We start from the raw sequence: 12,156 nt of genomic DNA on the forward strand, positions 1-12,156 counted from the left end.
ACCCAACTGTCCGATGTGATCCAGGCCCACGCACGATAGAAGGGGGACAGACGTGACGAAAAGGTAAGGTAGGATCCAGAGTTCTGACCGGTAGGTCGTCCTCGACCGGGCCATCAAAATGGTGGTCTAGGCCCCTGTGGAGGCCTTGGTTGGGCAGATGACTGGCCGGAGGGCTGCTGTTGTTGCCTCCTTCTGCCTGTCCTTGCCCTTCTGCGTAATGCGTCCGCGTGATTTTGAGGCTGGTATGGCTGTGGGGCCTGTGGCGGCCTGAACTGCCTACGCTGAGTGACCGGGGTGTGTAGGCCTAGTGAGCGAAGGGTAGCCCATGAATCCTTTAGGCTATGTAGCCTCTTATCCGTCTTCTCCGAGAAGAGCATGGGCCCTTCGAAGGGGAGGTCTTGGATTGTCTGTTGGACCTCATGTGGGAGGCCTGAAACTTGAAGCCAGGCTCCCCGCCTCATGACCAGACCAGTCGCCAGCGTGCGTGAGGCTGAATTGGCCACGTCCAAGGCTGCCTGGAGGGAAGCTCGAGTAATCAATTTTCCCTCCTCGACCAGGGCTGAAAACTCAGTTCGCGATTCCTGGGGAAGGAGTTCCGCGAACCTAGACAAAACCAAACACGTGTTGTGTCCATACCGGCTCACTATGGCCTGCTGATTGGCTATGCGCAACTGCAGACCCCCTGTCGAATACACCTTTCGCCCTAACAGGTCCAATCTCTTGGCCTCTCTATTTTTTGGCGTAGCTCCCTGGAACCTTTGGCGTTCCCTCTGGTTGGCCGCATCTACTACTAGGGAGTTCGGGGGAGGGTGTGTATAAAGATGTTCATAGCCCTTGGATGGAACAAAATATCGCCTCTCAGTCCTTTCAGCTGTGGGGGCCAATGAGGCTGGCGTCTGCCACAAAGTGCAGGTTGTATCCGCAATGGTCTTTATGAGAGGCAGGGCCACCCTGGATGGGCCCGACAGGGTCAGGATGTCCACCACTGGATCAGTATCCACCTCGATTTCCTCCGTTTGGATTGAGAGGCTCTGGGCTGCTCGAGTAAGCAGCTGTTGGAGGATCCTATTGTCCTCTAGAGCCGGTGCTGCTGACGTTCCCGCCGCTGACGTTCCCGCCACTGCCTCATCCGACGAGGAAGAGGAGGAGATCCTCTGAAGAGGGCCTTCTTCTATACCCTCTACCTCTACCAGGGCCTGCAGCACATGGTATTCAGGCTGCGCGGCCGGTGCGGGTTCAGGATGCGGCACTGCGGCCGGTACCGGGGTCGACACCGAGCGACGAGGCATGCTGGGCGGTGCCTGCGGCGTTGGGAGCATGGTCCCTGCCGGTGCCTGACTAGGCGGTGCCGTGTCCCATTGTGGCACACTCCTGTCAGACGGTGGTGCCAGTGGTGGGGACATCAGCGGCAGGGCCACCGACGTCGAGGAGACTGATGCGGCCCGTGAGTGGGGTCCATACGCCTGACCCACTGACTTGTGGTAGGCCCATGGCGTCCAGAACGGCCACTGGGGGGGGGGGGGGGGTTGCCACTGTTGCTGCCACTGCGGCGGGTAAGGCTGGGCACTCACACGTGAGGATGATCGTCTGCTCCTCGATCTATTGGAGCGGTACGAGTCCGCCTCCGAGTCAGAGGTCTCCGAGTACGAGGACATAGAAGGGGCGGTTTGCCCCGAGATTGTAACTGGGGTCGAGCGGAATCCAGAGGTTCTCTCCACCGGTGCGGCAAAGCCGGCACCGGGAGGCTCAAGAGGTCTGAGGCAGCCTCAAACGCCTCTGGTGTCGATGGGAGGCGCACTTCCTCTATAATGTCTGGGGATCTAGGCCTGTCCGGACTCAACCGTACCCTCTTCGGGGCGGGAGTCAACGGGATAGCAGAATGGGTCTGCGGCGCGGCCTGTCCGCAGCACTCGTGGACGGCGCTGGCCCCTTAGGGTCCTGGTGGGGGGGAATGTTCTCTCACCGGCCTCTTCTTTTTAACCGGCACTGGCGATGGTGAACGATGTCTCACCGAGGCCGATTTCTTGTGCGCCAGCTCTCTCCGGTGCTGGGCTTTGGAGGCTTTGGGCTCACGACTTATCGCCAGTGCCGGGGCACTGCGCACCGAGGATGAAGTGCTGGGTGCCGGATCGGCAGGCCCAGGGTCCGATTGTGGCCACAGGGCCGCTTCCATTAGGAGGACTTTAAGTCTCTGCTCTCTATCTTTGAGAGTCCTGGGGCGAAATACCCTGCAGATACTGCACCTGTCTCTTTGGTGGCTCTCCCCGAGGCACCTTAAGCACGAAGAGTGCGGATCACTCTTAAACATGAATTTCCCGCAGTCCCTGCAGAATTTGAACCCTGGGGACCCGGGCATGCCCCAGTGGGGTGACGAAAACGTTGCGGGGAAAAAAACCCCAACAACTATCTATCTAAACTAACTCTAAACTAACCAACTGACTAACTATTTACAACTAAGACGGAACACTGCCATGATCGCTGAAAAGCAAGCGAAGTTCCAGCTAGCCGTCACCGGCGATAAGAAGGAACTGAAGGGGTGGAGGGTCGGCTGGCCCCTATATACAGCGCCATGAAGGCGCCACTCCAGGGGGCGCCGAAGCCGACCCTACGGACGCTGCTATAGTAAAATCTTCCGGCTGGCGTGCACGTGGCGCGCACACACCTGCTTGGAATGGACATGAACAATCACTCGAAGAAGAACTAATGTCTCCAGCATCAAGGGAGCAATTCCAGGCAGAGCAGGAAGCGGATGAGAGACTCAAGGGACCTTGGACAGCGGCACGGAACGACCCACCAGCTCTTCTAATAGGTCCAGGTTTGTTGTAGAAGGAGGATTCTTGTATAAGGAAACCCTTTCTGGTGGGCACAAGGAGGACTGGCTTCCTCAGAGACAGTTGGTAGTTCCAACTAAGTATAGGGAAAAGCTCTTGAGCTTAGCCCACGATCACCCTAGTGGCCATGCTGGGGTGAATAGGACCAAAGACCATTTGGAAAAGTCATTCCACTGGGAGGGAATGGGCAAAGATGTTTCTACCTATGTCCGGTCTTGTGAGGTGTGCCAGAGGGTGGGAAAGCACGAAGACCAGGTCAAGGCCCCTCTCCAGCCGCTCCCCATAATTGAGGTTCCATTTCAGCACGTAGCTGTGGATATTCTGGGTCCTTTCCCTAAGAAGACACCCAGAGGAAAGCTGTACATACTGACTGTGATGTTGCACTCCATATGTTTATGGAAATATGCTTATAAGTATAAATATAACCTAATTGGAATATGCTTTGTGCTAGATATGCCATGTAACATATCTTTGCAAAGGTTATGATCTACTGAATATATTCATCCTATATGTATGATTTGTATATCTGAAGTTATGAGCATTGGCTCTATGCTTGTATTTGAAGTGTTTGCTGTAGGAAACTACATTAGCCTTTTTCCAGTCATCCGGGACCTCGCCCGATCACCATGAGTTTCCCAATTTGTAATGTGTGGGCATCAGATCTGGACAGGTCAGGCTTAACAAAGCTCTGGCTGGGATGATTTAGTTGGGGATTAGGTCCTGCTTTGAGCAGGGGGGTGGACTAGATGACCTCCTGAGGTCCCTTCCAACCCTATGATTCTATGAAACACATAAGGGAGGTTTGGCCAATATATTGTGAAGGGGCTATTCAAGTAATTAGGAGTACTTAACTAACAATGGATTTTGGGAGACGGAAATCCACATCTGAGCTTTCCTGGGAATGTTCAAACTAACATGTAAACAATGGCATCGACCTGCAAAAAGCTGAAGCATTCATGGGCATGTGACTTGCCCAGTTGGCTACAAACTCCATCTTGTTGCTGTGATTTTTGCACAGAAGAACAAAGGGGTTTCTGCCCACAAGAGAGAGAATATAAAAGGCCATGGAAGCCTCTTCATTTTTGTCTTCAGCTGGCTCAAGAGATGGCCTCTCCACTCCAAAGAGATGCCTGAAAGAAACTGGAACAAAGAACTGTAACTACGGGGATGTGAGTGATTGCTGGACCTAGGCCATAAACTACAATGTTGGTCTTAAAAGTATTGTACCTGAGATAACATCTAGCATGAGAAGTTAGTATTTGTAACTAGATCCTTAGTGTATTAAGTTAGCCTTGCGTGTTTTGCTTTATTTTGCTTGGTAACTTACTTTGTTCTGTCTGTTATTACTTGGAACCACTTAAATCCTACTTTTTATACTTAATAAAATCACTTTTGCTTATTAATTAACCGAGAATAAGCAATTAATACCTGGGGGAGCAAACAGCTATCAGTGTAATAGAGGGTGGACAATTTATGAGTAAGAGTAAAACGGATTTATTTGGGGTTTGGATCCCATTGGGAGCTGGGTGTCTGGGTGCTAGAGACAGGAGCACTTGCTAAGCTGTTTTCAGTTAAGTCTGCAGGTTTGGGGGTGTGGGTCAGACCCAGGGCCTGTGTCGCAGCAGATTAGCGTATCTGGCTCAAGACAGGGTTCTGGAGTCCCAAGCAGGCAGGGAAAACGGGCTCAGAGTTAGTCACAAAACACCAGGTGACCGTCCCAAGGGGGTCTTTGTGATCAAACCCATCACATCGCGAGTTTCAAATGAGGCTCAAAGAAGCAGAAGCAGCCAGGGAGGAAGCTGCTCACAAAAGAGCCATGGAGTTAAAAGACAAAGAGCTTGAAGCCCAGCAAGATGCTCAGGAGGAGAAGGAAAGAGAGAGGCAGCTAGCCCTGGAATTAAAAGACAGAGAAATACAGGCCCAGATTGAGACCCAGAAGCATGAACTGGCTGTAATGGAGTGAAAGAGACAAAACACTTCAGCAGCTGGCTCCACTTCCCCAAAAATCCACAAATGGGAGCAGTTATGTCCACAGTATGATGAATCCAGTGATATTGCTGAATATTTCATCACCTTTGAGAGACTGTGCACTCTCCATGCAATTCCTGGAGATCAAAAAATGACTACTTTAGTTGCAAAATTGACTGAGAGCTCTGGACATATTCAATAAGATGCCTATTGATACTTCAAACTATGATAAATTTAAGGAACTGGTTTTAAAACAGTTTCAGATTTCACCTGAAACCTACAGGGTTAAATTCAGGAGTCTTAAGAGGGGATCTGGATTGACTAATGTGGCTTATGTAAATGAAATGAGAGATTTGTTGGACAAGTGGGTGAGGCATTACAAGCCTGGAAGAAATGTGTGATTTAGTTACTCAGGAACAGTTCCTGAATATGTGGAGTGATGATGTAAAACAGTATTTGTGGGACAAAAAGGTGAATGAGGTGGGGGAATTAGCTGGGTTTTCAGACTCTTACAAGCAGTCACAAGATGGAATTAAACATAAACCAGTGGCAGAAAGATACAGGGTTGGTGGAAAGCAGAATCACCGTTTTACCCCTGGGAAAAAGGAGGCTGGGCATTCATCTCCCCATATCCCTCTTACTTGTCCCAAGTCTCCTGTACGAGCAGAGGAGCCCAAAAGGTGCTATCATTGTAAGTCCACTGAGCACCTGAGGAATAAATGTCCTTGGCTGAGTGGAAACAGGCAGCAGGTAACATAGAATCATAGAATATCAGGGTTGGAAGGGACCTCAGGAGGTCATCTAGTCCAACTCTCTGCTCAAAGCAGGACCAATCCTCAACTAAATCATCCCAGCCAGGGCTTTGACGAGCTTCACCTTAAAAACCCCTAAGGAAGGAGATTCCACCACCTCCCTAGGTAACCTGTTCCAGTGCTTCACCACCCTCCTAGTGAAAAAGTTTTTCCTAATATCCAACCTACTGCAACTTGAGACCATTACTCCTTGTTCTGTCATCTGGTACCACTGAGAACAGTCTAGGATCCATCCTCTTTGGAACCCCCTTTCAGGTAGTCGAAAGTAGCTATAAAATCCCCCCTCATTCTTCTCTTCTGCAGACTAAATAATCCCAGTTCCTCAGCCTCTCCTCATAAGTAATGTGCTCCAGCTCCCTAATCATTCTTTTTTTTTTTTTGCCCTCTGCTGGACTCCCTCCAATTTGTCCATATCCTTTGCGTAGTGGGGGGGCCAAAACTGGATGCAATACTCCAGATGTGGCCTCACCAGTGCTGAATAGAGGGGAATAATCACTTCACTTGATCTGCTGGCAATGCTCTTACTAATGCAGTTCAATATGCCGTTAGCCTTCTTGGCAACAAGGACACACTGCTGACTCATATCCAGCTTCTCATCCACTCTGTGGAGAAAGAAGTGGTTCGGGATTATTTAGAAAAGCTCGTCCAGCGCATAAGGGAGGCAGGATTAACCGTTAGGGCCAAAAATGTCAAATAGGCCTAAACAGGGTAATGTGCCTTGGACGCCAGGTGGGTCAAGGAACTATCAACTCCCTACAGGCTAAGGTAAATGCTATCCAAAATTAGCCAGTCCCTCAGTCAAAGAAGCAGGTCCAATCCTTCTTGGGCTTGGCCGAGTATTACAGACGATTTGTACCACACTACAGCCAAACTGCCACCCCACTGACCGACCTAACCAGGAAAAAAACAGCCAAATGCAGTTCAGTGGACTGAGAAGTGTCAGAAAGCCTTTAACCAGCTTAAGCAGCCCTTACGTCTGACCCTGGACTAAGGGCCCCAGACTTCGATCAACCTTTTGTTGTAACCACAGATGGGTCCGAGCATGGTGTAGGAGCTGTTTTAATGCAGGAAGGACCAGATCAACAATTCCATCCTGTCGTGTTTCTCAGCAATAAACTTTCTGAGAGGGAAAGCCACTCGTCAGTCTCAGAAAAAGAATGTTACACCATTGTGTATGGTCTGGAGAAGCTACGCCCATACATTTGGGGATCGCGTTTCCATCTGCAGACTGACCGTGCTGCACTGAAGTGGCCTCACACACTCAAGGAGACGAACAAAAAACCTTCAGTGGAGTTTAGCTCTTCAAGACTTTGATTTTGAAATACAACACATTTCAGGAGCCTCTAACAAAGTGGCTCCGGGGAAGGTTTCCCAGAATCAGCTGGGTAAAAATGTCCCTGTATTCTGTCATTGTAGTCCTTAAAATGTGGAAAATACTGTTTAGTTCTTCATGTAATTAGTAGTAAAATTAGAGGTGCATGTATCTTATTAACTCTGTTTTCCTAAACCTCCAGGAAGAAATCCCAGCCGTGTGGACCTGACCTGAACCAGGCTGTCCAACACCGTCTCTGATTTGGGGGTAGCGTGATAAATGGGGGGGGGGTGTGATAAATGAAGTGGTGGGGTAGCTCTCTTTTATGGATATCCAGTAGCTACAAAACCCCTCTTAGTAACTGTTCTCTAATTGCTCTACCTGTAAAGGGTTAAAGTCTCACTGCTATGCATAGGTAAAAGGAAAGTACCTGGCCAAAAGAGCCTAGAGGGAGGCTAGAACTTTTTAAAATTGAAAAAAGACCCCCTTTTGTCTGTCTGTTGTTTTCCCAGGGAGAGGCGGACAGGGCATAGCTATGCTATAAGAAGCTTGGGCCAGATATGAAAAATCATCAGTATCATACCTAGAAACTAATCATTTAAAACCCCAGATATGTAAGTAGATCAGGAAATGTCTAGGAAGACGTCATTAGGTTTATCCCTTTTATTTTGTTGGGGCTTGTGGATTCCTCTGTGCTAACCCCAGGTGCTTTTGTTTTGCTTGTAACCTTTAAGCTGGACCTCAAGAAAGCTATTCTTGGTGCTTAATTCTTGTAGTTGCTCTTTTAAACTCTAGCAATAGCCTGAGTTCCCAGATGTATTTTCTTTCTTTTTTTATTAATAAATTTTACCTTTTTTAAGAACAGAATTGGATTTTTGTGTCTGAAGAGGTTTGTGCACATTGTTTAATTAGCTGGTGCCAATAGCTGATTTCCCTTTTCCCCCCCCTTCTTTCTCAGCTCTTCCCTGGGGGGGGGATGAAAGGACTTGAGGGTACCTCACAGGAAGGAATTCCCAAGTGCACCTTCCTGGGCTCTCAAAGGGATTCTGCACTTGGGTGGTGGCAGCATCTACCAATCCAAGGTCAGAGAAAAGCTGTAACCTTGGGAGTTTAATACAAGCCTGGAGTGGCCAGTATTAATTTTTAGAATCCTTGCGGGCCCCACTTCTGCACTCAAAGTGCCAGAGTGGGGAATTAGCTTTGACAGGCCTAAGCCCCGCTCTTTAAAGGGACTTAGGGAGGCACAATCCCAGCTGAGGACCTTCTGCTGGACTCAGGCATCAGCGGTCAGCACAGCCTTTCCTGGCACAAATGCAGCAGGAGGAGCTGGGTATCCATTGCTGAGCTCTGGCCTGGTCTGTCTGGCAGGGCAGCAGGCCTGCTGTCCCACAGGCTGGTGGGGGGCTCTGAAGTGAGAATGCAGTCAGATTGGGCACAAGTCCCCAAAGTGCCACCTACCTGTTTCTCAGCATGAGCAGGGACTTCATTAGCAATCCCCCGGCAGATCCTTCAATCAGATTCTCACTAAGTAGATTCCCCTGTGGCTCTGGTCTCCTCCACCCCCCTCACTCGAGTCAAGTTCGATCCTGCCCCATTTTCCTGATCTTGTCCTTCCCATCTAATTTACTCCCGGCCGCCAGACACTCAGCACAGTGAGAGCCAGCAGCGACTCTTGTGACAGTCTGTCCCTCTATGTTCACCCTTTTTAAAGACTATGATAAATTTTGTAAAAAGTATGCCTTGCGAGATATCCTTTGAAAACTCATACTTTGTTGTGACACACACTTTTCCAAGACAATAATGATCAGCATTGTATGTAAGTTATGAGATTCTACTGTATGATGTTTCTGAGACGTTCCAAGTCCAGGAAAACAACCACAAACCAGTTCCTCAGAGACAAATGGCAAACTGATGCCTCAGCCAGATGTCAACAGAATCAAATGGACCATCACCTGGCTAAGTGGCCATTCTTTAGCAGGAAAGAGAATGTGGGTAAAAATTTACATTTTGACAAAGGAACAGCTTGAGATTCCTGCCCAAACAAACTTTCTGTCGCCTGAACCTCAGTTGGAGGTGGTTTTCAAAAAAAGAGAGCTATAAGAAAGGGGAATGGACACCTCAAAATACTTCTTCCTTTCTCTCTGCTCATGGCATCAGCAACAGTTGAAAGACATGGAAAGTAACACTGAACTGGAGGAGGGATCCTCTGAGGTCCTATTGTAATTTTTGCACAAAAAATACACTAGCGTCTTCACTAGAAATCCAGATTTTGCGCTGAAACTGAGCAGTTTCAGCACAAAAATAAAACCACCCCAACGAGAGTCTTTTTGCTTTTTGCGCTGATTCTTTTGCGCAGATGTGCCAGTGAAGACTCTTGATTGCTTTTACTGGTCTAATTGCCCTCCAGAGCTGTCCCACAATGCAGAGTGGGAATGGCCGATCTTTGAAACTCAGCAGTCCTGCCTGCACGTAGGCGCCCCTCCCCTTTAGCTCCGTTCTGACAGCTGGTGCTGTCACTGCTCTGGAACACAAAACAAATCATTATTGTGGAATGCTCCTGCTGCTTCCCACAATGCAAACAGAGGCAGGCAGACAGAATGTGTTGTGCAGAGTCAGGGAGGGAGGGGGGGGCTGGGGGTGGGGGTCTCCCCCCCCCCGCTTTAGGACTGGTTGCTTCCGGCGACTGTCTCACTCACACACACACACACACATCCACCCCTGCCATAATAATGATTTGCTTTGTATCCCGGAGCAGTGCATAGTGGGATAGCTACCACAGTGCACTCCTCTCATCTGCAATGCAAGTGCTGCATATGTAAACACACTCTGACACCTGTGGAAAACAATGTGAACACAAACCAGTGCTTTTCTTTTAGCGCTTTTCTATCACCGACAAAACTGTCAGCAAAAAAACTCTGCAAGTGTAGACATAGCCTTACCTTCTGTCAGTTTGCCTGCTTGTTCTGCAGCTCCTCCTGGCAGGATTTTGGAGAACATGCTCTCTCCATCCACCCCAGGCTGTCCAGCTGCTGCCCCAGTGGGTGGGGGAGCCCCTTCTGGCTTCTGACCCACTTTAATACCTGCCAGGGAATATATAGAGCCATAGTAAGGAGGAGAACCCAGCCACAGCCCCTCCCCGGCACGGGCAGCACCTATGTGACTTATTAGAGCTGGGGCCAGAGCCCAGGTGCTTTCAGCTGCCAGGAGACTGTGGCATGACTGATACAGATTAGGGCAGGCTGCTTTTGGGCACCTTCTGCACATCTGCTTCCCTGACTGGGGGATGCCAACCCACCCTGGGTCAGTGCTAGGGTTACCATATTTGAACTTTCAAAAAAGAGGACACTCCGGGGGGGGGGGGTGTAGCCCCGCCCCCTAGCCACTCCCTCCCAATTCCCGCTCCCCTGACTGCCCCCCACAGAACCCCCAACCCATCCAACCCTCCCTGCTCCTTGTCCCCTGATCGCCCCTTCCCGGGACCCCTGCCCCTAATCACCCCCCGGGACCCCACCCCTTATCTAAGCCTCCCTTATCTTTGTCCCCAACTGCCCCCTCCTGAGACCCCCCCACCCTACCTGTCCCCTGACTGTTCTGACTCCTAGCCACACCCCTGCCCCCGCCAGATCCCCGGGACTCCCACGCCTATCCAACCGCTGCCTGTTCCCTGACTGCCCCCCCTCCCCCCGAACCTCCAACCCATCTAACCCTCCCTGTCCCCTGACTGCCCCAATCCCTCTCCACACCCCTGCCCCCTGACAGGCCACCTGTAGCGGCACAAACAGCTCCTGCTCCCGTTTTGCTACAGGCGTGCTGAAGCTGCAGCGGGGGAGGGGCGTTTGCTGCCTGAGCGGCTCAATCCGGCGCGGCTGCCCTGTCAGCCGCTTTTGGGTCTTTAGATAGCCGTCCGGGGGGAAATCCCGGACATTTTTAGCTTTTTACAAATTCCCCCCGGACGGCCCCGGACGGCTATTTAAAGACCCAAAAGCCGGACATGTCCAGGGAAACCCGGACGGATGGTAACCCTAGTCAGTGTTGACCCCTCTCCTGCCCTGAGGACCATGACCGCCCAGTGCTAGGCTGGGGATCTGGCCCCATTCCATAGCCTGCCAAGGGCGGGACGCATTTATTTCCAGGCCCTGAGTGATCTCAGCCTCTGAATGCTGTGACGTGCTAGGGAGGGATAAAAGTGGATCTTCTCTTTGGAGAGATCAGGCAGCCATGGCCCTAGCGAACACAGCTGGTGCCTGGTTGCTCCTTCAGTGCCAAGGGCACTGCCAGCCAGCATGGGCGCAGGTGGCCTGGCAGGGCCCAATGTGTCGATCTGGCTCACTGACCTGCTGCAGTCTTTCCCAGTGGCTGTGCTTGGGGCGCTCTCCTGTGCGGTGGTGGCACTTTTGTGGTGGGTTTGAGCATATCCACCTGATCCGCTTTTGGCTGTAACATGAAATGCATATTTCAGAATTCCCCTGGTCTCTCTGTGCATGGGTGGGCAGGTGAATAGGGCATGGGGCTGGCAGAACAGCAGTCCCAGTGGCATGGGGCACATCAGTAAGCGCCAGCAGAAAATCCAGCCCTCGCACCAGGCCAAAGACTATATCAACCCAGGATCACGCATGTTGCCTCCTGGGAAACCCAGCCAGACACCCCCCAGCTCCCAGCCACACACATGCACATCTCCTCCCACACACAAAGGCCTGCCTTGCAAGCCAGCCTGGCTCCCCAAGGCAATCGCCCAGCCTCTGTCATCCCTCGCAATTCACAGCCGACGCCACCCAGTCAGCTGCTCCCTCCTCTGCACTTCCTCAGAGGGCAGGCGCTGGGCCTGGCTCAGGAGGTAGCTGGTCGGGGGGAGGCCTATGCACCAGTCTGGGGGCATGGATTGTCTGCCCAGCTCCCCAATCTCATCTGCTCCCCCCACCCCCTACCCCAAATCCTTGCTTCCTTCACATGGCCCCTCCCATCTGTTCTCTCTCCTGATCCCCACATTCCCCACTCCCTCCTCCCTGGCTCCCCCCAGCCCTCCGATCTTCCCCAGTCTCATCTCTCCCTTATGCCCTCCATGCTCAGCTGGCTGCGCTGGAGAATGGAAATAGCCGGCAGACCTGAGCAGTGCCATTGGCTCATTGTGCTGTAAGGCAGTTGGCTTGTCCTGGCCAAGTGGGGGGAGGGGAGGCGGTAGCTCTGGGTGTGTTTAACTGGACAACTGGAGCCTGAAGTCAGGCAATAAAGGGTG

At 51.2% G+C, this 12,156-nt stretch overlaps 1 protein-coding gene across 1 annotated transcript in view; it reads right to left on the reverse strand.

Annotated features, from left to right (window-relative positions):
- Positions 1-9,436: 9,436 nt before the first annotated feature.
- Positions 9,437-12,156, reverse strand: part of BSN (bassoon presynaptic cytomatrix protein) — a 380,730-nt gene continuing 378,010 nt past the window's right edge. The window contains 3 exon segments of the mRNA XM_024193699.2: positions 9,437-9,444; positions 9,863-10,003; positions 11,258-11,357. Of these exon segments, the coding sequence (XP_024049467.2) occupies positions 9,437-9,444; positions 9,863-10,003; positions 11,258-11,357 (249 nt within the window).

The sequence above is a fragment of the Terrapene carolina genome, unplaced genomic scaffold, assembly GCF_002925995.2.
Source record: "Terrapene carolina triunguis isolate 2854851 unplaced genomic scaffold, T_m_triunguis-2.0 Scaffold235, whole genome shotgun sequence".
Lineage (NCBI taxonomy): Eukaryota > Metazoa > Chordata > Testudines > Emydidae > Terrapene > Terrapene triunguis.